The sequence below is a fragment of the Streptopelia decaocto genome (genome assembly GCF_964273445.1).
Source record: "Streptopelia decaocto genome assembly, chromosome: Z".
Lineage (NCBI taxonomy): Eukaryota > Metazoa > Chordata > Aves > Columbiformes > Columbidae > Streptopelia > Streptopelia decaocto.
In genome coordinates this window covers 28,060,448-28,088,325 of record NC_138657.1, presented here as the reverse complement: position 1 = coordinate 28,088,325, position 27,878 = coordinate 28,060,448, and the positions used below count along the sequence as shown (strand labels likewise).

The 27,878-nt window shown below is 39.5% G+C and overlaps 1 protein-coding gene across 3 annotated transcripts in view; it reads right to left on the bottom strand.

Moving 5' to 3' along the window:
• Window positions 1–773: 773 nt before the first annotated feature.
• Window positions 774–27,878, bottom strand: part of LOC309451023 (transducin-like enhancer protein 4) — a 100,206-nt gene continuing 73,101 nt past the window's right edge. For 2 of the 3 annotated variants that reach the window (XM_082074389.1, XM_082074390.1), the window contains exons 9-20: window positions 16,108–16,227; window positions 15,508–15,561; window positions 14,717–14,869; window positions 13,314–13,446; window positions 12,769–12,962; window positions 12,501–12,577; window positions 8,642–8,891; window positions 7,321–7,568; window positions 6,225–6,372; window positions 5,471–5,621; window positions 5,071–5,147; window positions 774–3,973 (exon numbers count right to left, since the gene is read on the bottom strand). In XM_082074389.1, the coding sequence (XP_081930515.1) occupies window positions 3,866–3,973; window positions 5,071–5,147; window positions 5,471–5,621; window positions 6,225–6,372; window positions 7,321–7,568; window positions 8,642–8,891; window positions 12,501–12,577; window positions 12,769–12,962; window positions 13,314–13,446; window positions 14,717–14,869; window positions 15,508–15,561; window positions 16,108–16,227 (1,713 nt within the window). In that variant the 3' untranslated portion in view covers window positions 774–3,865. The remainder of the gene's footprint in view (window positions 3,974–5,070; window positions 5,148–5,470; window positions 5,622–6,224; window positions 6,373–7,320; window positions 7,569–8,641; window positions 8,892–12,500; window positions 12,578–12,768; window positions 12,963–13,313; window positions 13,447–14,716; window positions 14,870–15,507; window positions 15,562–16,107; window positions 16,228–27,878) is intronic. The other variant, XM_082074391.1, reaches the window with a different exon arrangement.

Genomic DNA, 27,878 nt, shown 5'->3' with positions numbered 1-27,878 from the left:
TTTCAGCTGTGTAAATCATGGGAGCATTGCTGTCTTCAGCAAAAATGAGCTGATTTGTGCAAAGGATCTGACCTGTGTTTCTCTAGAAGACACTCCAGATACACGTAGACTTGCATAGCTATCCTCCTGTTTCTCTGACACAACCACCAATATTTCAGGAAGAAGGAATTCCCTATGTGTTTCAGGTGCTACAGTAAAAACAAACACAAAATCTAATTTGAACTATTCCAGTACAGACTTAAAAATCCCTCATAAAGGAAAATCACAGCCAGTAAAATTTTTTTTTTTTCCTTTTAACATAATTAAGTAGTTTAAACAGAAACAGAAGAGAAAAATAACTTTTGGCTATGAACAAGCAGAAGAACTATAACTTAAAAATATAACTGAAAATTGCATATTTTTAGAAAATATTACGGAAAATATACCCCTTAAACATGTTTATACTGACCAGTCAGAAAGGACAGAAAGATTAGAAAAAAATGGCTTTCCTAATGTATCATTGCACTAAAAAACATTTGAGAGAAGAAGAAGAATAGAGAAAGCAATAGTGGTACCTTTAATATGGAGTATGCTGGCCAATTGTCAGTGGTGCAAGAAACATCTGTAACAAAACAATTTGGACAAAATGGTGCTCTGCAGTGGTGAAACTAAGGAATGAAAAAGGAAGATATGCCTACGTATGCTTAACTAGAAACCAGGAAGTAGCTCTGCACCACTTCTCACTTGCACTGAGCCCTGAAGGGGAAAAAAATTAGGATGATTACACATTTAGCTGCAGTAATCCTGGATTAAAGCATTTAATTCCTAGACTGTTTACAAGCCATCAGTACAAACATTAATAAGCAGATATATGGCATCATGCTTTAAAAGTATATTACTCCGCTGTCAAAACTAGCTCTCGTACAAATTCAGGAGTATGAAATGTTTTCTTCTCTTTAAAGGAAGGCTTTATCTTAAGGGCTTTAAATAATCTTTCATGCCTGAACTACTACATAAAAATATAACATCCTCTGCAAAAATTAAGTAGGTGGTTTCTCTTTTGTTCGCAAATGGAGTACAGCCTAGCCTTCTAAATTTTTGAATGGCTTTGAAAATAAAAGGTGTTTCCAATGTGGTATTTATAAGAGGTAAATTATATCTCTTCAGACAAGAGTAACAATTAACAGAAAGCATCTGTACCATGTTTACCTTTATGAAGCATTATTGTACTAAGTAATACAGAAACTCAATATGAGTGAAAACTTCTATTATTCTAGGGGACATCTAGAAAATTCTTCGCTGTTAACTCTAAGGAAACTGATAGCTCTGAGGTAAACCTCCATCTACACTCTCCTCCATCAGCAAGTATTACCCAGTCACTCACAGTATAGATAAATGGCCTCATCAACTTAAGCCTTGTTTTTGCATTTTGAAAAAACTAAAAGAACTTCTTAGCCTGGGTTCCTGTACCAGTGATCACCAAGGGCTGGCACGTCACTGCAGGACAGGCTTACACACCTGGGAGTTTCCAACACGCACAACGTTGCTTTTCAGAAATGGGGTACAAGAGAAAAGTTTAATTCCAATTTCCTTTTGGATTTTTTTCCATTTCAATTTCTCCTGTTACAAACAGCACAACTTCTCCCCCTCGCCCCTTCAACAGTATATAAATTAATTTCCCCATTTCACTTCAAACTCTGTCTCAGCACAATGGAAGCTATGTTGAATTCTTCATGTAAAATTAACTGTAGTCAACAGAAGCCTTTGCACGGGCGTGAACAAGTTTTAGCTCTGGATGAGGAAACCCAGGCATGATACTCCAGTGCAACACCATTCCCCACATCCTGCTGAGCTCCACATTCTTCAGCAGGCACGGGAGTCGGAATCATCCCTAATTTCATGCTTTCCAAGGTATGGGTAACATAAAGCTTTGTACCAGATGAGAAACTGCACAGATGCAATGTGACAAACTCCTAGGTGACATGCCCAAAGTTCAGAATCACTGCAGTCAGGTCACTTGGGAAACTATAAATCCATTGATTTTGCCAGCTCAGAAAAATTTTGCGAGCCTCTACATTGTCTGCCAGTGACAAAACTTCAAAGTATCTGTAGTGGCATGCTCTGTGACTGAATGCCTGTTGTCCTTACAGACAGCATGCTGCACACATAACTGAGACTATAATGCATAAAAAGAATAAGGGAGGTGAAAAAAATAGAAAAATGCATCTTAGAAGTTACTTATGTTTAATGCTTAAAAGTCTGAATGCACAAACAATAATCTACCATATAGAAGTACTTGTGGTCAATACAATGCATTAGAACTATGTACAATGACACAGTTTAGTATCAAAATCTTTCTACAATGTAGAGTATTACGAAACTGTTAATGACATCAAACACTAAGCACTTAAGACACCATTTTTTGCTACCACATTTGGAACTTCAATGAACAGTCCATTTTAACTTGCAGCATCAATCCATTTCTAGTATGAAATTAAGTAATTTTCTACTTATACAATAAGATTTATCTACACGGGTCTTTTGATTTTGATCCATAGCAGCAAAGGCACTGTACATCAGCAGATCCACAGACTTAAAGATTTTTTTTTTAAAGCATTCAAAAAAAAAAAAAAAAAAAAAGTCACAGGTCATAGTTTAACAGCAACAACAACAACATAAAAAGATAACACGTTGTCTCTGGCACAATGGCTCAGTCTGCGTCCGTTTTAGAGACATCCAATCAAGACTTGGATTGAACTGCTGGCGAACAAAGCAAGTCCTCATCCCAATGAGAATCCATTCCTTTTAGTATGTCGGAATGAGTACTCTTGTAAATCCTACCTTGGAGGTCATTGCTTTTGTAGTTTGTATATTGGTAGGCATCCATCCTTATTTCAGTGCAGTTTCCAAAGAACATATCAAATAATTTTCATAATCTCTTGTAATTGAAAAATTGCCCAAAGACACATATCCCCATTTTCAAGGAAACATTGCAAAAGTTTCCAGAAGTAACAAAGGTGACTCTTTGAGGCAACTTATTGTACTCTCTACAATATAACAAAGAGAGGTGTTTATATTAAAAAACCTAGCTTGACACCAAAATGCTTTATGTTTATCAACAGAAAAGCATCGAGAACAAATCTGTACACAAGATGCTATATTAACATTGCAAATATATAAATCAGCACATTCTTACTTAAAGTGAATTTAATTTAGATGTGAACTGAATTTGCCATTCATCACAGGCATGTAGATTACTGGCTACAGTTTGCAATTTCCTAAGTTTCCAAGACTGTCTAAAATAGTTAAGATACAGCATCTTCCCACCAAATAATTATACTGTAATAACACTTAGAGGTCTCATCCAAGAACAGGACTAAAAAATATAACAAAGTGTGTGGTTTGTTGTTTTTTTTTTGTTTTTTTTTTCCTTTTCTTTTTCTTTTAAATAGAAACTACAAGTCTATTTAGTGTAATTTTAACTATCTCCTGAACATCCTTCTCCAAGATCCCCAATTTATCCGTCTGTAAAAACACAAAGTATACAATGCATCTTTCAAACTAAAGCCGGGCCAGACAGCTTTATTTAGTCAGTTCATTGTTAGAAAGCCTTCTTTAAACAAAATAAATACATTACAGCTATAATACATAATTAAAGAGTCAAGTTCACTGGTAAGTATGCTTATTCCATCTTCTGCCAAGTAGCTATCTGACAATTTGGTATCACAAGTTCTTAATGAGCATTCGCAAATCAATAGCAAGTTAAGAAGGTAAAAATAAATTCCACAACCGTGATGAGCATTTAAGTTCTCAGTTTAGAAACCAAAAAAAGGAATATACAGCAAAGTGCTAGGAGAAGGAGTTCTGTCTGCATTCAGATTTGTCTCTAATAAATAACTTCATAGACTGTAGCTTTCTTGTCCCCAGAGCCAGTGACAATGTATTTGTCATCCACAGAGATATCACAGCTAAGCACAGATGAGGATTCTTTGGACTACAAGACACAAAAAAAAAAAAAGGAAAAAGAAAATTACATCTTTACACCAGGATGCAGTGGCTCTGTCTCTCACAGCTTTTCTGTCTTTTCTGAGATGATGTGTACGTATTGTCACATTTTTCTGTTTTAGTGCATATTTTCTTTACATAACATATGTCTGCATTCTTTTCTGCCTGTCACTTCAAGAGCTAAACACTTCCCACTCATGCAAAGTTTTTGCCAATAAACCTCTGCTTTACTGCACAGGAAGTTTCCTTCTCTGCCCCTCATTAAGAAAGCTTCACTGGGGTTTTAACATCAGTTTTCAGCGAGATGTGCACGTGTTAGGACAACTTGGGCTTTCTGTGGGAGGTTGTTCCAGAGCCAAATACTCTCCACTAAGAAAACTCACACCTCAGCTTTCTCATGCCAAGGCAAACTGCGTTGTCCCCAATGGCGAAGACACAGCAGGTACCAGCACAGGTGAGACCTGACCCTTTAAACCTGAACACTGGTCAGCTCAATTAAAAAAACTCCCAACCTAGAGGTATCTCTAAGTGGAAGAGAAAAGGACATGCCAAAAATCCCACTTTTCCCTAATGGCACTGAAGTGCCATTAGAATTGGGCACAGAGGGATTAAAGGCTATAGAAATGTTACAACTTCCAGTTACACTCCACAAGGATACAGTCTTCAGACTGTCCAATTCACTGAATTCAGATGTCTCGCCCAAGAAAAATGCATGTGTTGAATACGACTTTCACTGTTTTAGCTACATTTTTGGACTTTCAGTGAATGCTCACTTAACAACATGACCTGGGTACTGTATTACAGGACTACTACAGCAATATGCACAAGAAGGTGAGGTGAGAAAGAAGAATATTAAAAACAATTTTAGATCAAAGGGCTAATTTATTTTAAGAGCTAAATTACTCAAATGTTTGAAAGGATAAAAGTGTATCTCTCTTTAATTACAGACGAAGTCTGTAACATAGGAACACAGTAATTAGCCAAGAATTTCCATTTAAAAACTCCTTAAGCTAATGACAGACCCTGCGATGTGCAGCTCTACTGCACTGTAACATATGTGGAAAACAGCTTTTAGGAGATTATTACCTGGAATATACTGGCTCCATAAGGTGTTCTCCAGGCATTAAGAAGATTATCTTTTCCAGTGCTTACAAACCATTTGCCTGCAACAGATTGTTTCAATGTTATTGTTGCATTTTGTTTTCAAGGAATGCACCCCAAGAAACAGATTAATCGTAAGAAGAATGCACTCACACATTAATGGAAAATATATTCAAAGAACAGTCACATTTTCACCTGGTTGCACTACGATGTTCAGTCACAACATAAGCAGTTCATATGCAAAAGCAGTCACATTGAATTTTAAAAATATTTGTAATACTTAGATATAACATCTAATTTTGAACTATACCCCTACTTTCATTTAAAGGTCATCTTGAACAAACGTCTCAGGAGGGAAAACACTGGCATAGAAAGATCTGCTTACCACAGTGAGCAAATTTGAGTGACAACACACAGCTCTCATGAAGATGCAGCTGGTACTTGTCCGGCTTAGTAACATGCAGCACCTCGACATTGCTGTTCTCCATTCCCACTGCCAACCACTCACCAGTTGGACAGTAGCCCAGTGAGAAGATCTGGAATTAGCACAGCACATGCTTCAGTCAGTAAAGGAATGAGCCTGAGATATTCAAAACTGACTCTTGTTACACTGTTAACACTATGCAAAAACACACTTTGGGCTATCACGGTTTTAAAAACATGATAATCCAATACTGTACTAATCAAGATAAACTAGTTCACGTAACGAAAGCTGAATTATAATTGTAATAGCAAAGCACTGAATCAAGCTATAAAAGTTAATGTCCTAGCTTACCTCACACCATTTAAAAGTATTTTCATAAAATATTTTTGAACAAAAATCTACAGAAAAATGAACAGATGCACACAAGAACACTTTAATCTGGCAATTCTTTTTTAAAAGGAATTATCCACTACTTGCATGGGAAAAGTAATAATCTGTCAAACAGTCATAATCCAGAAAGATATTTAGCTACCATATTAAAAAAAAAAGGTGTAAAAAGTGTAAGACTAAGTCTAAAACTCCTTGGAATTCTCTTTGAGTTTGCTTTAAAGAAACAAACAAAACCAAAGAAACAAAACCCACAAAAAATAAAAGTCCTTGTTTTTGAAAACCATGACAGATTTTTCTGAACATGTTAAAGCTTCTGAGATTGAACCTGTGATGTGAAGTCATGTTGCTGTAGCTGCCGCCCTTCTCTGAGATCCCAGGATCTGACTGTATTGTCCAAGCCTCCTGTCCATAGTTTGGTGCCATCATTAGAAATGTCAATACAGCTTGCTCCATCCGTGTGGCCCTGAAATTGCCTGAAAATGTTGAAAGAAGATATCCACATTCTCGCACTGGAAAGAGTCGTATACATGAGCATGTATAAAAAATATCTCTTTTTTCTTTCAGTCCCTGACACGCAGTCACTGAAGACAACAGTAACGTAGATTCCAACAACTATCTGAGATTAATATAAACTCGGGGCTGACCACATGAGTTTTGTTACGAATTGATGAAGCAATCAGGCCAGACAGCCAAGCACTAATTTCATTTCAAAAGCACACTTCACAAGTCAGACAGTCTGGGGATCTTTGCTGCTGTGTGACATCCCCTACTTGACTGAAAATACCCCACCCTCACAAAGCAACGTGGTATGATTGACAAAATTCACCTCATTTAAGAACCTGCAGGTCACCAACAAAGTTGGGGAAAAAGTGGTCTAAGTGGGAACATCAGGGAGTAAAAGCTTGACTTTATATACAATACCAAAATGTTACATGTAGCAACATACAGTGCAGTGTGCAGAGAAGCTGTGTGACTGGCTCCTAGTTTACTGTACATTAGTGTTGTGCAGCAACTCACACCCCTGAGATCCTCAGTTTGCAATGCAGTAATTTACAGACATTTTTATCCAAGACATATTTGCTGGAGCACTGATTAAAGAGACTGGAGTGTGAGCACAGTGTATTACATGGAAACAAAATCCTTATCTATTCAAAGAACATACAGCAGTGTCAACATCAGCTGATCTGAGGGAATTATAGGTTTGGGGCTGCTCAACCGGCCTAGAATTAAGAAACTCTCAAAACATATAAACAATTATGTAGACTTTTGTCAAGGTATTACCATGGCTATTGCCTAGCAATGAAATACTGGAAGGAGCTACGCAGACACAATGGAGAAAGTGGCATACATACGCAGAAGAGACTGTCAGGCCATGTCTAATTAATTCTTCACAACCTGATGATCCCGTTCTGTTGACTTACCTTACTAAAGTCTGGTTATGGAGATCCCACACTGCGATGTTCCCATCGCTACAGCAGGAGAAGCAAACCTTGGAATCAGGGCTGATAGCCAGGGCATAGCAAGCTGGAGCTGAAGATGTCAGCTCTGCTTTGATGCGCGGGGTTGGAGCTGCCAGGTCCCAAATGGATAACGTGCTGGCTTCCCCACCAACAATTAGGGTGCGGCCGTCAGGGAGCAATCTGCAGGAACGGATGTAGTTATCTCTGTTCTGTGGAGACAGAAGCCATCAACAGATTACTCATGAGGAAAGGAAAACAGCATTAACATGAAAGCAGAAATCCATAAAAGTACTGTATTCCCTCCTGGTTTTAATGAGCCATTTATACTTATGACAATGATAAAGCGTATTAATGCCAGAAAATTACATGACATTAGGGAAGTACTTAAACTTGATCTACAAAATTCAGTAGTGAGAGATATTTAATCTTAATTAGCATCAAAATGCAAAGACCTGAACCCAGCCCAAAACAATTCAAGATAGCTGTATTCAACAGCTTGTAGAGAAAGTTACATTTTCATACTCTGTTTATTTCAGCACATTAACCTCTCAGCATGGGGGAGTACCAAATTCCCTGCACACCCACCCCTTCCCCCATTCCAGTGAGACCTGGTGCCACCATCTAGGAGATGTCAGAGGAAAATATTTGGGCAATTTTCTTCATTTGTGCAGCAACTTGTATAGCAATTCATTATACGTCTACATGTGCTGCATAGTTCTCATTTTAATGCCTCTGTAACAAGACGCAACATCTTACCAAGAACTGGTAAATGACACTAAAAAAGCTGCTAACAATGGTTCATCTTGTTAGCACATTCAAATAATTTGTGAATAACACTCAGGAATATTTTTAATTGTCACATTAAGATGGGCAAATGCATTTGCACACATATACAGACACAAAATACGTGACACAACCTTCAAATATTCTTGGAGAATACAGCTGCGAGACAGCAATTTTTAGTATGACAGAATATCAAGCTTTAAGATTGCCAACAAATGTCAAAGTTTATAAACAATATTTGCTGTGCTGCCTTTGATCTTTCCCTCTACCAATACAATTTTAGGATATTAAAGACGTTTTGATTCATTGTGGGGGGGGGAAACCCACAAATGCGACCATGAACATACTTCAAACTCAGAAACAACAAAATTACAAATGAAATATCGAGCTTCGGTACCAACGACAGCACTCAAGTAGCCACTGGTTTTTGTGCCTTAGCAGCATTTCAATCCTAACACAACCGATCTTCTTTCGCTGTCATATGCTGCTGTTCACCTACCAGGCAGTCCAGCTGAGAGACAGGGCTCTTGTTGCCAGGGTGGCTGATGTCCCAGACTTTGACGCAGCCCTTCCCACCCGTGTACACGTGTCTCGTGGGGTTGCTGATGGTAACTGCACACACCACTTCTCCATGGTTCAGCGTGTTGATCTGACGGGCATGGCGAGGGATTCCTGGACCGATGAGGGCATCAGGAGGGAAAGGAACCGGCTGCATCTGACCATCTGCACTTACGTGAAATGAGTATGCTCTGAGGGGAGAAAAAAGATTTAAGGAGTTCTTTTTCAAGCCCATTATGAAAACAGAATTAAAGTTGTGCTTCCACTGCAGGCATTCAGATTGTGCACTCAGTTCCTTTTGCAATCTTTTTAATCGTGTGAAGTATAAAACCTCAAAGCACTTTCCACTTAACATGGAAACTCAAGCTCCATATACCAATCAAATGAGCTTTCACAGCTCATGCAATGATGGTTTCTGGCATGAGTGAGGATACACGACACTGCTCTTAAATGTGGGGCATGAGGAGACAACCACATGCAGAGAAGGGAAGGAGGTCGGGTCAGGACACCCTTCAAGACAGAAATAGTTGGCTGGCTGCTGCAGAGCATGGCAGGTAGCTGGGTGCCAGGGGACATCTGCTTGCTCCCTTACTGCCTCTAATGTGTAAATTTCAGCTGGAGTGCTGCCACGTTACCCCAAATGCTCTGTCAGGTCCCATGCACCTCGAGCAAAACTGCCCAGCACTGTCCCTAAAGGTGCAGTGAAACCTCCACCATCAAAGAGTTTGGTCCTCAAGGCATGCTTGCTGACATCTGACATGACAGACAAGCAAAAAAAATACAATGGATTTTTTTTTTCCCTCCTTTTGGGCTCACTTCTTTTTTTTTTTTTTTTTTGAGGAGGGGGGGTGTGTGGACCTGACAGAACAACTACAAATCCCAATTTCTCTTGCCAGAATGAGGGCTCTCACTGAGAAAAAATGTGCTGTGTGACTGCGAGCTGTGCCACCTGTGAATAACTATCAACAGCTTCATCTCAAAATATTTTCCAGGGAGAACAGTTAGGTTGTGAAATTGTCTTGTTGTCTTGTTCTTAGATGTTACCTGACACACCACATGTAATATAAAAGTACAAACTTTATAAGAGGGTTCACCTACATAGCAAGTTGTGCTTAACAGAAGGCTTTTAATTTCCTTAGACCTGAAAAATCACCACAGTACAGATGAAAAAGCCATCGTGATAATGGTGGGATGAAAAGAGCTCACAAAAATAACTTAATGACAATAATTAGGAAGATCACTTCCTTAATTGTTTCTTCAAAGTCACTGAAGACAACAGTCTTCATAGTTCAACTACTGAATCTGTTATTTAAGATTCATGGTCCATTAACACTAGAACAACCATTTTCAGTGGGACAAAACACAACTGCATTTTCACCTTTCTGCCCTATTCCCACGGCTTTACACACTCTTCTCATCCTGTGCTCTGTTTCTTGTTCTGGCAGATCTGAGTGACAGATCATATCATCATTCTCCATTTTTTGACGTTAAACACATTCAGGAAAGGGTAGGACAGATTTCTGTGGCTGTCAGAAGCAGCAAGCTGTCTGTATCAGTAGAATTACAGTTGGATTATCATTGCAGAAATCTGAAATATCTTCCTTGTTATCTCTCTAATTCCTGTTCACTGCAGTAAGGTACTGAAAAAAGCAGCTGATGGTCACCTGTATCTCTAACAAAACAAGTGGAACTTCATTATAACTTTTTTTCTGACTTCTGTATGCCGTCACTCTCTGCAGAGCCATGTTGAGCACGGAGAGTATATCAGCCAAAGTGATTTTTAGCATGCTTATAAATTACACAGGGAAATAAAGCTTAGATCTGGAGTGATCTGTGACTACATTATTCACACTCTATTCATTACTCCGTATCAACACATGTGATTAAACTGTTGCTTTGTTGTTTGGTTTCATTTGTGGTAAAGTGGGCTTTTTTTTCACTCTGAGAACTAACACTGCATGTTGCTTATTTGAAGTACTCTAAATATCTTACAAATATCTGACACTATGAACACCTGGCGAGCATTTTTTTTCTTCTTTTCACATTAGCTACCTTCTCTATTTATATATTGTACAATCCTCAGCATTTCAATACATCTCCAAAGTGAAAAGAGAGTTATTAGGGGCCAGATCCCTGATGTGCCACATGCTGTCTCCTCCATTTCAACCAACAATCAACAGTGAGGAGAATTTACACAACTTTTGCTCTAAAGGAAATGGAAGAGTAAATAAGAAAGCAACAATCCTGAATGACAGCTGTGAAAAATAACGCTCTTCGGAGGAAGAAAAATTAATGCAATCATGCTAAAACCACCACAGATTTTAAAAGTTTCAGGCCCTATGGCAGACAAATGACAGTTATATTTAAATGTTTAGAAGAGTCACCAATACGTCAACAATATTCAAAAACCTTGGAGATGGACCAGAATTGAAGCAGTTTGATGTCAGTTTGCCTCCTGTTTTATTCCCTCCATCTCTAACTCGAGTGAGACATAAGCAGGGACATCCCTGTGCCCCTGGTATTGCTGTTTCTCAGACCACAGCAAGCAAAGCCTGGGAGAGCTGGTCACCTTTCCTTCTGGGCGACCGACTCCACCAAGGATGACCTTGAACCCAGAGAACATTTGAACATTACATCAAAGCATTTCGAAGTGCCTGCTGCATATGCAGGATGAAGATCCATGCCCCACAGAAACTTTAACACAAACAGCTGGTCTAGAAACTGCTGCACACCAATTTCCAGACTCTCCTTATGCAGCCAGCTACAGGTGCGCCGAAACTAGTAGGAAAGTCAACTTGAGGTGGTAACTAGTGTGTGATGCCTAAGAGAGATGGAAATGGTTTATGAATTGCGTGACACATTATGTGTAAGAGGAGTTACAGGCACTAGGACTGACTGCTTGTCACCTTGATATGTTATTAATTCTGCATGTCCACAAGCGCACCAGCAGGTAAGCGTATGCATTTACTCGCATGCATGCAAGTGTGTGATGACCCCCCCAACCACTCCTTCACAAACAAGTTCATACATAAGGAATGGCAAAGACATTCCCTGTCCTTCAAACTCTCCAATATTAGCTGGCCACAGTTGCCCACAAGCATCACGCAAGAAGTGAAACTTGAAAAAGCTTACATAAAATCTGGATCGATATGGTTTGCATCATCGTTTTATTTTTTGCCTCTCTCTAACTCAAGAGGGCTGTGAACAGAGAGTTCTTTTGTGTAATTCTTTTTCCAAGGCTCACATCAAGTGAGGCCTGGTACAGCAGGTCACTTTTTATGGTCAGTTCCATCAAGGATGAATTTGAATACCATGATATAATTCTTAGTATTTTCAATCAAACAAAACGTTGAGTGTTCTGTTCTCTGCATCCTGCTGTTTACAGCAGCTGATAAGTTTGCAAGTAATTGCAAGGCTTCTGTGAACAAAGAAATCATTTTTTTAAACTGAAAAGCAGAGTGCAGTGGAGACGGAAAGCCAAGATCCCATTCCAATTTGCATTTCCATGTAAGGCCAACCAGTCAGATTCAGTATGCAACACTTCAAAGTTCAGCTACTTTTTCCACTTATTTTTGTCTCCTTTACTGTATACTACCCAGTCCTTGTTGGCTGCTATTAGTCTTCAAAATCTATTTAAAAAACGCGACTTCAAAATTAAACAGTGTTTCTCCTGTCCTTGCCAAATCGCTATATTTATCCTATCCACACAATAGTTTTCAGTAATAAGGGGAATTCCAACCAGCAAGGAAACACAACTTCAAGAGACAACTGACTTTTAAAGTTGGATGTCTGATACTCACGGTTTTCCTCCTGGGATGCCTGTGAGATTGGGAGGGATGCCTGGGACTCGCATGTGATGATGTGGATCAAAACCAACCTGTAGTTTTCCCCAAGCAAAACAAAAAGGTGTATTAAAGACGGAGATAAACAAAGAAAGACTATTTAATTCACGTTCTCTACAGCAACCTCCCCAAATTACAAAAATACTGAACTGGATTTAACTCCACAGGTCTTACATTTAATATGAACGGTTCTCAAGACCAAACGCACCCAGTGGCAAACACTTACCACTGGAGATCTCCCGTAAGCCGCTGCAGCTGCTGCTGCTGCAGCTGCTGCACTCATTTGAGGGGAAATATTGTGTAGACCGGCGTAGGCAGCTCCAGGGCTGGTCAGCTCCCCATTCATACCAGCATGTGGCACAATCCCAAAAGGAGTAGGATAAGGACATGGCACTGCCATAGGTGTCCTTAAACCTGAAGCTATTCAGGGGAAAAAAGGGAGAAGTCACACAGCCAGCCTAGACCCATCAGATGAAACATGAGTTTGGCCAACAATAAAATAGATAAATATAAATATAAATATAAATATAAATATAAATATAAATATAAATATAAATATAAATATAAATATAAATATAAATATAAATATAAATATAAATATAAATATAAATATAAATATAAATATACAAGTTGTATTACAAGTGCTGACCACCATCTTGGCATCCAGTTTAAGCAGCTTTAATGTACTGCCTCATCACTGTAGATTTAGAGGGAGCCTGGTTAGGGATGAATGGCCACCACTTCACACCATCAAAATGTACAGACACTAACCTAGCGGGTCCACACCTGGGGGTTTGCCAGGCACCGGCCTCAGTCCGGGAGTGGAGTTGCTGCCTGGAGTTGGAGCATCAGTCCGTGGAGTTGGGGTATTTGATTTAGACACAGGAGTGGTAGATTTCTCATTCTAGTCACCAGAAAGGAAAAAGGAAGACAGATTGTTAGTTATTTCACTTTTTCAGCTGGCAGTTAGAAAGAGAGCTGACAACAACCAGAGTGTGCACAACTAGTGATATTTAGCTTTTGGGATTGGGTTTCAACAGTCCCTGGCAACAAAGAGAAGTTGCAGAGACACTGAAAAAAATGAACTGGCTTTGGGAATAACTACAGCCTTCACAGATTTCCTCGCTGGGGAAATTTGTATGATTCAAAATGAGGTCCATGACTCAAAATTATCACTGTCTGACAATTACATTGCCAGCATACGTGCAATTTGTTGGTGGTCTCATTCTGCTCATGGTGGACCTGCTGCCATTCAGACTATGAGTGTCTGTGAGACACCACTGCTAGCTGGACAAGAAGAGCAGAAAAAACCCTACAACTGACCCAAGAACTCATGCCCAAATGTGGTGCTGGAAACACAGGATGGCGACAGTGATGGGTATAAAATCAGGAACTGTGCAGTGCTGCTCTTGTGACAAGCTTGTTCATCAGACAAACCACTGACTTCTCGGCCTGAACCTGTCATTCCATCACCCCTCCTGAGCAGTACATTCACTTTAAGCTTTCTTTTTTATTTATTTTATTTCTTTAAATAATCGTGTACCCTGACCTGTGAAAAACCGAGAGGGGAGCTACTGTGCAGCTCAGGAAGGTGATTAACTATGGTCACAAACAGGAAAGGAAAGGAAAGAACACCCCTGACTTGCAGGCAGCTCTTTTTTTTTAATTTTTGCATTGTGATTTGCAATGCAAGTCAAGGAAGGCTCTTGTAAATGACAGATTACTTTTTAGATAGAAAATAAAAATTATTGTTGTATATGGCCCAGTAATTCAAACAATGCTAACAACCAAATCACATCCAAGCAGGGAACTGAATTTGCTATAAACCACAGTACAGGAAAACAGCTCAAGGAACCCCTGTGTACTCTTATTTATTCTCAGAATGACAGTTTTTCATATGGGGGAGGAGAAAAACATCTCTCAGCACAGCACATCTATCATCTATCCACACCACCAGTGAAATAACCTCTTTCTATCCCAAAAAAAGGCTGTGGACTTTCTCCTTATTATTTTATTAAATTTTCTTGAAGAGATAAATTCAACAAATTTTAAATTGATGCTTCACAGTGCTTTACTGATAGCACCATGGAAATCCAAATTGTGCCCAGACAGAAATTCAGTAAGCATGTGTAACGGCATGTGATCATGGGTCAGGAGCATTTTGAAGCACTTACAAGGCTAAGTTCTTTGGATTTGGAGGAAGGAGTACTGCTGGAGGATGCAATAGACGCTGGACTAATTGGTGCATCTTTCTTCAGCAGTCGAGTCTTGTCCAAGCCATTCTCCCGTGGAGAGTGTGCTGGGCTCCCCCGGGGAGAGGAAGGATCCTAAACATCAGTAATGAGGGTTAGTATAAAAACTTCATACTAGCCACTAGTGCTTGTCTTGAGCAGTTCTCACTTTGGAATGAAGACATCTTCGTTCAGTCTGTAGTTGATTTAGCTGATAAAATTGTAAAATCAAGAAGGACAACGAAAGACAACTTCCAACTTCTTTTTTTTCTAAAGGAAGTCTTAAAGTTTGATGCCATTAACCATGAAAAATAATGCTAAAAATCTGTGAATACTGAAATAGGGAAGTAAATCTGCTTTGTCAGGTGACCGATTGAAAAGGTTTGAGGCATTTGATAGACCTGATAAAGTTCACAAATGAAGTCACGGCCAGAGTGAAAGAAAACACGGACACTGTTACAAGCTGCATCCTATCTGCTGTTCTGGGCTGGCTTCAAATGTCTCAAGCAGACTTCGGTTCATACAAGAAACAAAAAGTTCCTTTGTGGAAATAAGTGTCACAGAACTGATTTGCATTCTAAAGAAAGACCCCAGATTAGATTCCTTCAGGCATTTCAAGCTACTTTATGAAGGCCAAGGTTGTAATCTTATTCATATACCAAATATGCACAGAAATGACTGAAGACAACCCTCAAATCCCCACTGTAAGGTACAAAATCCACTATTGTGTATACCTCATTGGAAACATCAACTACCAAGTTGTCATCACTCTTTTCAGCATCACTGTCCTGCAATGACAAATCATTATGTGTTAAGAACATTTATTTAATATCTCAACATCTCTTAAGTACTAAGAAAAAATAAACCAATAAAATGCAAGGCTGCTCACAACTATGCAACATAGCATTTACTTTTACCAAGCTTTATGTGGTATTAAAATTATAATATTTAAGTCACCTATAGGGCTCCTCCTTAACAGTTTGCCACACATATAGTATTCTTCCCTGTTTTCACATGGGTGAACAAGGACACAGGATGAAAATCCTCATCCAAAGTGGCAGTGCACTGAGAAGTGGAGCCAAGCTAGAGTGTAGATCTACCAAGTCCCAGCCTAGCGGATGTGCAGTCCCCTTCATTCACCTGTCAGCTGTATTTACATTGCTAAAAACACTATCAGTCCTACACACTGAAACTTTCCACCTTGCATAGATGCTAGAGGCAAGCAGCAAGAACCAGTTAAAAATCTGACCATCAATTTTAAAATGAGTTGTGCATCAGGAATCAGGTGAAACCACACTTAAGTTTGACAAAGCATAATACAGGAATTTACTCACATAACGAGCTGCTATTTCCTTCTCTTCTGTTTTCTGTTTTTTACTATCTGAAGAATAATCTGTTGAATTTCTGTGCTTTTCTGCTGTTCTGAAACTGGCTGAGGGAGATACAGAAGAGCTCTGCAGTCAGAAAAGAGAAGGAGAAAACATCGTCAGATGCACATTCAAAACAGTGGTTCATTTGTCACTAACCCTCAGTACAACCTAACTTGATAGTATGGTTTGGAGTTGTTCCTACAGATAGAGCTTTGAGTTTTAATCTGTGATAGCTATTCAGCAAGTGTCTGGTATTAAAAGTGCACAACGCATTGCAAGATATACCGATAAAGGTGATCACCCGACAGATCATAGATGCTATCCGCAGTGTCAATGGTATGAATGTAGAGCTGCTTTGGACTATTTAATGAACACTGTGCAGTGGCCTGGCTTTGGCTTGTTTCCTCTACAAATATGCAAGGTTAAATCAACACTCCCAGAAGAAGAGGATGGGTGTGTATGTGTGTATGTTTGCCCTTGTAAATCAAGAAGAACAAAGTGGCTCAAGGTAAGTCACGCTTCAGCAAACATTCGAATGAAGATTTCTAGCAAAGAAAGAAGTGAGCTTCTGAACAGTCTTGCAGCAGGAAAGAACAGGGTAAAACACCTAAACTCCTTTTATTTTGGTGCTGTTTACAATCACAGGCTGTGCCTACAGTAGATGGAAAAACAATACAGTGGGTCAGTGAGTCTCTTGCCATACTTCAGCCCTTGTTTAGTAATGGTGATTAAAGAGCACGCATATGGGACAGGAGAGCAAGGCAGTGAACATGAACTTCATGCATTGTCATCCAACAATTCTGCTTTACTCCTTTAAACAAGGCAGGCAACATTTATCAACTCCTACCACATTTGAAGAGCTTGGTGGAGCCTGTGTCTTGGTATACAAAAAAAGAAGTAATGAAAGATGCAAAGTTCCCTCTAGGACTCACTTTAGCAGCAGCAGCTTTTGGCCCTAGTTCAAGAACACATGAAAGCATGCACTAAACTTTATCTCACACTGAAGTCAACATTTAAACGTACATAAGTAAGGATGTGTTCAGGCATTTTGCAGAATTGGAGCTGACAGGAATGAAGATGAAAGTAATTTTCAGTTGAAATCCTGCTGACTGTTGCCATCTCTCTGTCCTCCTTCTATAAGGGGGTGGGAGGAAAAACAACTGAAGAGGTCCTTACTGCCAGATTTTAGATCCTCCCATTCATGCAGGAACACTGGTTTTGGCTTTCTTCCTCCATGCACTACGGACAGCTGTTGCTCCACATAAAACTGCGCAACATGGCAATTTGATTTTGGGGTTTTCTCTGCATACCTCCCTAGCCACTTTTCACAGCTTCTACCAGGAACACAAACCATTAAATTAGCATCTACATTGTGCAACTTCTGCTCTGTCACTATTACTGAATTTCTTCTTTTCCTTAGCTTACTACACCACAAACTTCTGGTAAGGATTAAGAACACTTACCAGAAGTTAAACTGTGGTTGTTGCCCAAGTGACGTGAAGGCACATTGCTCCTTGTTGGGACACTCAGGTCCTCCTTTCCACTTCTCTAAAATTCCCAGTTCTTGTCAACAGTAGCTCACATTAATGAATGCTGGAATTTGCAAAAATCTTCCATCTTTTTTGATTGGATAACTGGTTGCTAACTACCCTCTAAATACACCCAGTGGAAATAAAAATTTTAGAACAAAGTGCTGAACACAGCCTGTGCCTTTCCCATTTGTCTGCCTGCCCACATCTCCCTCTCCCCCCAATGGTATAAAACAGGTAGACAAAGATTTCCTATACTGAGCAAATATATCTTAAAATAAGTTCACTGATTTAGCTTTAAAGCAAATCATTATTCAACTATTATAGTAAATGACAAAAATCAAAAATGTTATTTTTTCCTCTGAAGAGGCAACACATGTTAAGACATTTGGAGACAGCAGTGGCAGTAGGCACGGAAGCCATTAAAATAAAGGGCAAGCAGAAATACAACATCAAATGAACTGATGGCTTAAAAAATGTATTTGTGTACTGCAATGAGAGAGCATAGTATTTTGCAGAAGATTTTAATAGCATGCTCCTATTACATTTATATTCATTTACAATTTAAGAGTCAGTAGCTTGTAATGTGAATTCAATTCATTATTTCTCAACTTCACCCTACAGAAGGCAAAAATAATCACTACTAAACTACGAATTAGAGTGGTGTCTAACGAATTAAAGTAAACTACTGCACTTATTTAAATAGAAATATTTATTTTCATGAATTTGAAAACATATAGTTTCATTTTTCACAATCTAGTTAGCTATGTGCTATAGATATAATTTTCATCTTTGATTTCACTGCTTAATAAAGTAATAAATTAAAGCTCCCTACCAGAATGATAACGTAGCTAATTACCACTAGCACATAAAGGATGAGCACATCGGGCACTGGGGCAATGCACACTGCTTAATGGCTTCATTGCTTCAAAGCTGGATCAGACCTGGTACTCGTATGAAAAGATCTTGCTGCAGTATCTCACCTGATGTTAGCAGAAAAACACAGACAACCCAGCTACTGACAGCAGGCAGAATCTCATTTCCCAAGCTGGAATTTGGCCAGTGTACTAGGACTAACATTATTTTGCCTCAAGAATCAATTGGTACAGAACAAATCAAAACATCCTGAATTTTAACTGTCCTATGCCTTTCCTTGCATGAAGCCAGTCAATCAAAACCCCTGCAGTACCAGCTTCTTTTCCCTTCAACATGTAATGCATCTTTCACCTAAAGATTTCTGACTCATTGGTTCTCTGGTACTGGTGCCGACAGATCTAAATTTATTACTTATGCTACGTCATAAAGACACGTAATGTAGTTAGGACAAGGAGCTATGGCCTAGATTGTCCTATGGACCTAACACCTACTATTCTCAGTGTGTGAGGGACAACATTACTACCCATACTGAGTTGCCACTATTTATGCAATAGCTTTTGTGCTTATAAACACTTGTAATGATCTAACTTCTGTAAGAAATACTGGGATGTAACAATGACCTCCTGGTTTGCACTGACATAAAATTCCTACATATAATCCTATACACATCCACACCTTGGCACCTGAGTGTGCAAGTCTACAGTACTCCAAAAGAGGTCCTTAGAGTTGCACACTGTGGAAGAAAACCTCCATTGAAGTGCACTGTTCGGCTGTCAGACTCTTCTCTGTTCCTTGATTAAAACATTGGTGATCTCCTAACAGCTGCCTTTAAGATGCTAGAATAGGACAGCTACTTAGAGAAATGAAGTGATTCAGCATTATGACTTGGCAGGCTGTAACTTAATGGGCCAGAATCCTCATTTTAGTAACTATTAAAATTTATAGAGAAATAAAGTCTTTTCACACTGCTGTTTTTTTCAATAAATGTGTTAATTACTAGATAGTAGCATTTTCCTACTAAACAACACTGGGTTTGCTCACACATAATAACTAAATCAGACACAGGAAAAATATTCTTTAGTGAAGGTAGGTTAAATTTAGTTTCTGGTTTAGCAAAACACACCATTTTTTTCATATTCTGCTTAGGTAGGACGTTTTTGTTCATGCTAAATACACCACAAAATGCTGTCAAAAAACTCTGAACATATACATTTAAAGAAAGGCTGAGCACACTGTCCTGTTCACATAATTTGCTTAAGAAGTGGAACAGTGTGTTTCTAGTGCTGGGCCCATATTATCTTTTGCATTAGGCTGTAAAGCATGGCACGTTATGCTTCAGTCTCTGTTTTGGGCAGTCCTAAGTGAAAAGATCTCCCACCACATGGACCACTCAGCTTTCTCCCTGAGACTGGCAGAGCACTCCTCCTGGCACCTGTGTCGCACTGGCACAAATTAAATGAACATAGAGAGGGCTATATAAGCTGCTTGCATAACCATAAAATTCTCACTGGTAACAGGGCAAACATCAGCATGCTCGTTATCTATTTGAGATAATTACTACCTCAAATTGCTCAGAAAAGGAAAAAAAACCTATTTCACCATTTTACTCCGAAATTCCACTTGAAGTTACTTGCATTAACATAGATGACTCATGCTGTAACATGGCAAAAAAGAAAACAACATGGTCTGATTGTGCAACCATCCAACTGCTCTCAAATCCTGCAAGCCCCAGGTCCCCATATGTTAGCTCCCGCAGATGAAGACCTGGCCTGAGCAGACTAACTGATAATTAAATGAAATCAGTGTTAAAAGTAATGACTAGAGATGACAGGATGAAAAGCCCTCCCACATGATAAAGCTGGTAACTCTTTAAAGCATTCATGAATATGATCATTCCCCAGCGTACCCTTACTATTACACCAAAATGATGTATTTGGAGTGCAATAATTAAAACAATAATTCCCAACAAAGTGGGAATTACAAGATAATTGACCATCCTGAAGTATTAAGCAAACTGCAGTAAAAGCCAAGGATGCTCAATGCTAAGGTCAATTACAGTATAATTATCTGAATGACATTATTGGTGTTATAAAGTCTGTTGAAAGTATAAAAGAAACTATAAAAACTGATACAATATGCATTGCAGGGAAACGACCAGGCAGTAATGCCGCTTGGTTGGCTGGGGCCCATGTTATAGATGGACATACCAGCACTGGAGCTTGGACTCTGGCACCATGCCAGGCTTGGGCTTGGAGCACTTAGCTCTCTAAAATAAAACCATATGCTTAAATCAGAAACGTGGAAAAAAAAATTTAAAAAAAGCAGTGTGGCAACTTCCGACACTCCAGGGATGAGACCAAGACTGCTCTGGTGAGTAATGAGTAGCATGAGGTGGGACAAGTCCCACCAGAGACGTGACAGGACAGGGTGTAAGGAACACGTGGGTGAGAGTAAGGGGCTGTCCAGCACAGCCCACCGAGCCCAGGAAGAAAAACTGTAACCCAGAGCTCACACACCCCAAGTCTTCTGCATGGCTCTAACTAAAAGACAACACCCATCTGTCTAAAAAAATGCATTTGTTTACATATACATATACATATACATATACATATACATATACATATACATATACATATACATATACATATACATATACATATACATATACATATACATATACATATACATATACATATACATAGGCACAGGTACATCGCTTTTATTAAACTGAGGGAGATGGGTTTGAAATGCTGTGGGCTACTTTACAGACAAGCCATATGGAGTGTCTGCACAGCGGTTGTGCTCCTGAGGTCACCCACACCTACACCGCTACTACAGCTTTTTGTTGTTATTACCATTACTACGTGACAATTATTGCTATTGCTTTATCCTTGTACCCATTCCAGCCTCACGGATTTTGCGCTCTTTGCTTTAATCTGCCAACATCGTCCCTTTGCTGTCCTTAGGCAAGCGGGTTTTCCTTACCATGCCTTTCCCCAGCTGTACGCAGTCGGCCGCGATCAGGCTGGCACAGCCAAGCAGCACAGCCCCAAGCGCATCATTCCAAATTGGCTCAGCAAAGGAGGGCAGGCTGGTAGCCAAGTATTGTTTCCACATATACCACCAGTCATGGCACACTTTTTTAACGTTTACACCTCCCCATTTTCCAGTTTGTTTTTCTACTTACCCAAATTGAAACCCAACTTCTACTCTGCCATACCATATCATTTTTTTTTTCCACTCATTTGCTGCCTGTTCCCTTTAGCTGCATTTTGAGATACTAGAGAAAATCTCAGTAATTGTTAGGTAAAAACACTACTAACTAGCTAGCAAAGACACAGAACAAAGCTAGTTTTAGAATCATATGACCCTGTCTGAGCTAACTGGACTGAGTTTAGTAGTCAAGCGTGTGATAATTATTTTTAATGCAAACTATGATTAAAATGCAAACTTTGAAGTTTTATATAGCATTTTTACCCACTAATTAACTTCACTAATTGCAAAATTAATGATGTTAATTAGCGGATAAGAGCATCATAAAACCCATCAAAGTCTAGATGTGCAGTGCTGCTGCAAGAGCAACGAGACAGCCATAAAGAGGTCCAGAGTAAAGAGAATGTGTAGGGTCAGCAGTTGGTCTTTGAAACACAGTGTTCTTGAAAGTTTTGTGTGAATAGAAGTACGGGCATGTACATACATTATGTATATGCATGTGTAATTTCTTTAAAAACATCCATGTAACTGTTTACACTAGCGATCTGCTTGTCCTGGTAGTACCACTGCGATATTTAATCTAAGCTAATTAAAAGCATCGGATTCTAGGTGTTATAAAATGGGTGATAAAATGAACAATAAAGCACTACAGTTGTACATGTTAATTCCAGTCATGTATTTCAACATGCTTTTTATCAATTTGTGAGAAAAGCTAAGCAGGCCACACAGCAGAAGTTGGAGATACCTAGCAATTTTGACGTATAATCCTATCAGCATGTACTGTTATTTCTCCGGCCCCTCCTGGTGTACAGGTGCATGGTGGTGACAAGAAAAGCAGGTGTTTGAAGGAACAGTGAGGGCTGCTGTCTAGCCTTTCGCAGATGGAGTTTTGCAATAAATCCTTTAAAATACAGCTTCTCCAATAATCACTGGCTGAGGGACATAACACACATAAGGCCTAATGACTACTGACACCGTGAGGGTCAAAGGATGGAGAGAAGAACTGATGCAGCTTAAGTACAAGCAGTGAAGCAGTAGAGGAGCACAGCTGTGAGGAAAAAAGGAAAGACAGGTTTAGGTTAAAGTATATCTTAGCACAGGCACACGAAGGTAGTGAAATCAAGGAGTGTGGCAAGAATAACAAGCACCCTTTGGTAAGCAAAACAGTTTGAACAAAGGACCTGGTTTCAGCAGGGAACAAAAGAAAAAGAAACAGATGGGCAGCAAAAGGAGTTAAAACACTTCTGATAGGTTTACAGAAGCTTGAAAGTTCACAGATTACATTTACCATCAAGTCTGCTCTCATCCACATCTGCCAGCTCGTAAATATTTAATTAATTGATGGTAACACTACCCAGGCATTGTCAAACATCCTCCCCTTTAACCCACAGAGCAATTCACCTGATCCATTGTCCATTCACCACCCCTGTGCTTCAATCTCCTCCCCTTTGAACAGACCCCAAACTAAGAACAGATGCTTCAGCACACAGCGGGCAATTTGAACGGAGTGAAAAAATTTGCAAGAAGGTGTTAAGTCACAAATTGCAACTGGCATACATAATACATCGGGCGAGCCTCAGAGCACATGCAGGCTGCGAAGGAATCCTGTCCCTAATGATCCTAGAAAAGATAAGCACTCCTGGATAACAACAGCCTAAGTGTGGAAATGCTACCAGACAGACAAAACCTTGCTATTGCTGTTTTAGAAAATAAATGCCAAATCCAGGTCAAATATGCATATTGGTCATCATAGCACGCAAACCCCTAAATGTTACTTTACCCAAAATCAGACAACTGAAAGTTGTCTGAAATGCCAAAATCCAGGTCAAATATGCATGTTGGTCATCACAGCACGTAAACCCCTAAATGTTACTTTAGCCAAAATCAGACAACTGAAAGGGAGGGATCAAAGGCCCCAGAGTTAGAGCAATTCAGAAGGAGGGTAAATAAAATCATCTTTGGAAATCTGAGGAACAGAGCAGTGCCAAGGAAAAGCAGAACTACATCTCCCCTCAAATATTTATTTGGGGTTCCAGTTACTGATCTTTCATGCTAATTCCTTCGGCAGAGACCTGAAACAGTTTGAGCAGCTCTAGCAAAACAGAAACAGAAACAGAGAGGAGGGTATTGCGAGTTAAGTAGTGAGAAAGAGCGAGGGAGAGCATGCAATCACAGCATAAGAGAAAAAGCTCAACCAGCCAGAGCATTCAATGCAGCAATTTAATTGTGGGCTCACCACCATGGAAGGGAGGGAGCAGGGCTGGCCGCCAGCCTGCATTACGGGCTTTGACTCAGCGGCGTGCCATGGCACACGGAAAAGCAGCGGCGCTCCACGAGCCTTCTTCAGAAGCTGATGATGGATGCACACAGAAAATTCCCAACATCCAACGTATCTCCAGAATATTAACACTAATTACATTTTCATAGCGACTGAATTTAAACAGAGCACACAAGGTAATTCGATTAGTTTTTAGCATAGTAAGAAAACACTAAAGAGGGAATGTTTTATGATAGCCATTAAAGGCCTGTGTCAGTATGCTTTATACTTTGTTAAAAAATATCTGCAAGAATCACGAAATCCCTCTGAAGAATAACCGGCTTTTGCTTAGAGCCTTCTTTTCAGACTGAGCACCACAGTAAAACTGTTATCCTTTCACTTTGCACGGTGATTAAAATGGACTGTGCGGCACTGAGCCAAGCTGAATGCAAACACTTTCCTGCAGTGGCTCAAGCCACAGGGGTTATAAAAATCTCGTCAGTACTAGGAACAGAGGTTAGGAGGTAAAAAATACACACACCTACGCCTCCCAGATTTTCCATGTTAAAGCAGTAATGATCAGGCTTTAAGCATTGCCTTCTGCGGGGATAGCTAAGTGGATTCAGTTTTCATGTGACAGGTCCTAACAACTTTCTCCAGGGATTTACATTCCCTATGTAATTCTTCATTTTGACCAGAAGGATATAACATAGCACTAATTAGCCTTCTTTTTGTTGCTTTAAAACCACAAAGATCATGTCTGAAGACAGTCCCAGGAGACAATCCATTTAGCTGCTTTCAGTCAGGTACTGTGCCCCAGTGCAGCACATTTTCAGTTTTCGTTACATCTCACATAGGCTATATTCATGGCAAAGGCATCAGTTTTGAGTTTTCACATTTCTGTTCCCTTCCAAACTATCCATATGTATCAACCCTCCAGGGAAAAACACTTTCATTTTCTTTCCTTCTGCCTGTTTGTCTCTAAAGGATTTTATAGTTGTTTTGCTGCAGCGATGACCCAGGAGACGATAAGAAAACAGAGCAAATTATTGTTTTAACTGAATAATTCACGAATAGAGCTGATGATCTCTTTCTACACTTTCTGATTTATTCCCTCCCTTCCCCCATTTTTAATCCTATTTGTTCCTGACTTGATCAGTGGAAAAGTGATGGGAAAAGAGGTAGTTTTCAGGAGGCTACAATAATTACAAGCAGCACCCTAAAATTCAATAGAATTCACTCCACATCCCCATTGCTTCAAATAAGCACAAGCATGTTCACGTTTTTCTCAGGTATTAACTAAGAGACTGGCAATTCACTCATCTCTTCCCCTGTCAGATTTTGTGTGGCTTCTTAAGACTCAAAGTATTTTATCCTTTTCCAGTACCCTACGTGCTTTAGGGAGCCAGTGCCACTGCTAAGCACCCAGTGAAAAGAGAATTCATTATCCAACTAGTCTCTTAATTGGGCAGGTAGATAAAACATGGCTGGGTGCTATTAAATATTTGCAAATTCCAGTGCATGCTGATTCTGAAGCAAATCATAATCTCAGCCATCTATAAAAATATGTTCCAGAATGAAATCTTTGAGCTCTACTGTTTTCCTCTCTGCCCAAATAACATTCAAGCCTATTATATCCGCCTCTCCTCATCTACACTCACTCATGTTCCCAAGACCCTTGTTCAGGAAATTATCCCATTTCCTATTCAGGAAAGCACTCTAGCAGATGCCAGATTTGAGGCACACACTTTGATCTCAGGAAAGTCACAAGGCAGATAAAGAAATCACAGGAAGGTACATATGTACTGAACTTCAGATGCCTACTGCATACTACCCAGAATCTGGACCTCAGCCTGGTGCAAAATAATTGTCCCCAGTCTCATTTTTCAAATACGACAACTCTAGTAAGTGGAATGGATGCAGGAGTGGTGGGAACACAGATCCTGCAGTCAGCCTTAAAGCAGTTACATCAGTATATAATAGCACATTGTATGTACAACACCTACTTTGAAGGCTGAAAAAATAAAGCACATAGTCATTTCTGCCAGATTTTTAGATGCATTACAACTCGTGAACATCCTAGAGCTTTGCCAAGAGAAGCAGCAGTAGCTTTTACTTTTCTGGGCCTTTCATTATTTATATTAGACAGGTCATGCTGTTAATTTTTTAAACGTTAAAAGCATAATCAAATAGTAACTTCAGGCTAGCTGGAAATGTTTTGATGTCAGCAATGAGCAGCCAATACATTTTTAATTCAGGCTAGAGGAGAGAAAAAGCAAAAATCTCCCTCTTGTACTCTCCCTACACTCTGCCAAGTAGTTAAGTGTGCTAACTGGCATGCACACACATGACCTTCTGTTCTATTTAAATGAGTTATCTTAGATAATTTGTGAAGACTGTTCCCTCTCATTTAAGTATTTCATAATACGATCCATCTTCCCCCTTGCTTTTGTTAAAGAAAGACTACAGTAATCCCCCTAAAACAGCATTCTGGCAAACGCTCCTAAATTATGTAATTCACTAGGTTCAACTCTACTGTTACAATCATTTTCAAGGAAGACGGGTATAATACATTATCATTATAGCTATACAATCCTGAGTTGAATTTTCCTTGGCTGAATTCCTAACACTTTAATGCTGAAATTGATCTGTTTTAAAAACATCATGTGAAAGGTTTTTTAAATACCACACATGCTCAAGCTCTTTATTTTAAATGGTTTAGAAATGAGCTGGTGGAAACTGGAGACAAAAAAAAAGAAAAGTCTTATGTTCTCTAATCTAGCATTAAGTACATTTTAAAGAACAACAGGCATGTTTCCAAACAAACTATTGCAGTGTACAAATTACCCAGCAGGGATGGAGATAACAATACCTATGGTGTGGGTTTAGACTTGAGAAGAAGTTGACATTTCATCAAGGTTGTCTAGGAAACCATTTTTAAAATTTATTTATAAAACAAAATGAAAGATGTTTATTTCCATCTGGGATGCCTCTAGAGAAGCTGGCAAATAACAAGTTTATTAAAATGACAAGTTCAAGGTACTTTTCTTGTCGACGGTAAATAACCTCCCCGTGAGCCAATTAAGAGTGTGGAGATCAAAGGCCGAAGCAGCACTATAAAAGCAGGAGCTACAGGGTTAAGAGAAAGCCTCCCCAGGCTTCCTCAATATGGAAAATTTCCTCTAGCCACTCTAGTCCTCTGGTGCAACAGCAAACACAAGCATTTTCAGACTTGCTTTGGAGTATGTTAAAAACCAACACCCATATTTTAATAGACATGCAACCAAGCACCTTGCTTTTATGCACAGTCAGGAATTATTTTGGTTGTAAAGACTGATCCAGATTAGAGTGAAGCAGCTAGACAGTTAGAAAACAAAAAAGGAGTTAGGAAGGATGCATGGGATAACTTGTAAAACAGGTTTCTCAGCTGGGAAGGGTTATTAAATCCCAAATTGCAGCCATTTGTCAGTGCATTTCTTCTCCTTAGCAGCTGCCAGGACCACGACTTACCAAGGCAGTAGCCAGAATAGCTACCGAAGTGTTTCCTAATTCAAGGCTTGACTACTGCGATGATCTCTGCACACACCATTTTCAAATTTGACATCAATGTAGGGCATGCTTGTCCTGATGAGCAAGTGAGGACTCTACATAGTAAACACAAAGCACTGCCAGCAAGTCTCTAGCATGAATTTAAGAGGCTGAGTTGTAAGTCACACCACTGTTTACTAACCAACATCAGGGTTGCTGGAGCAAGAGCTCCGTCTCCTTGCTACGTCACCTTGCTTACTCTCGGTTATGAGCAAAATCCTACCCTAAGACAGAGAATTTTAAGGGGTCTTCATTACTGCTCCCTGCTATGA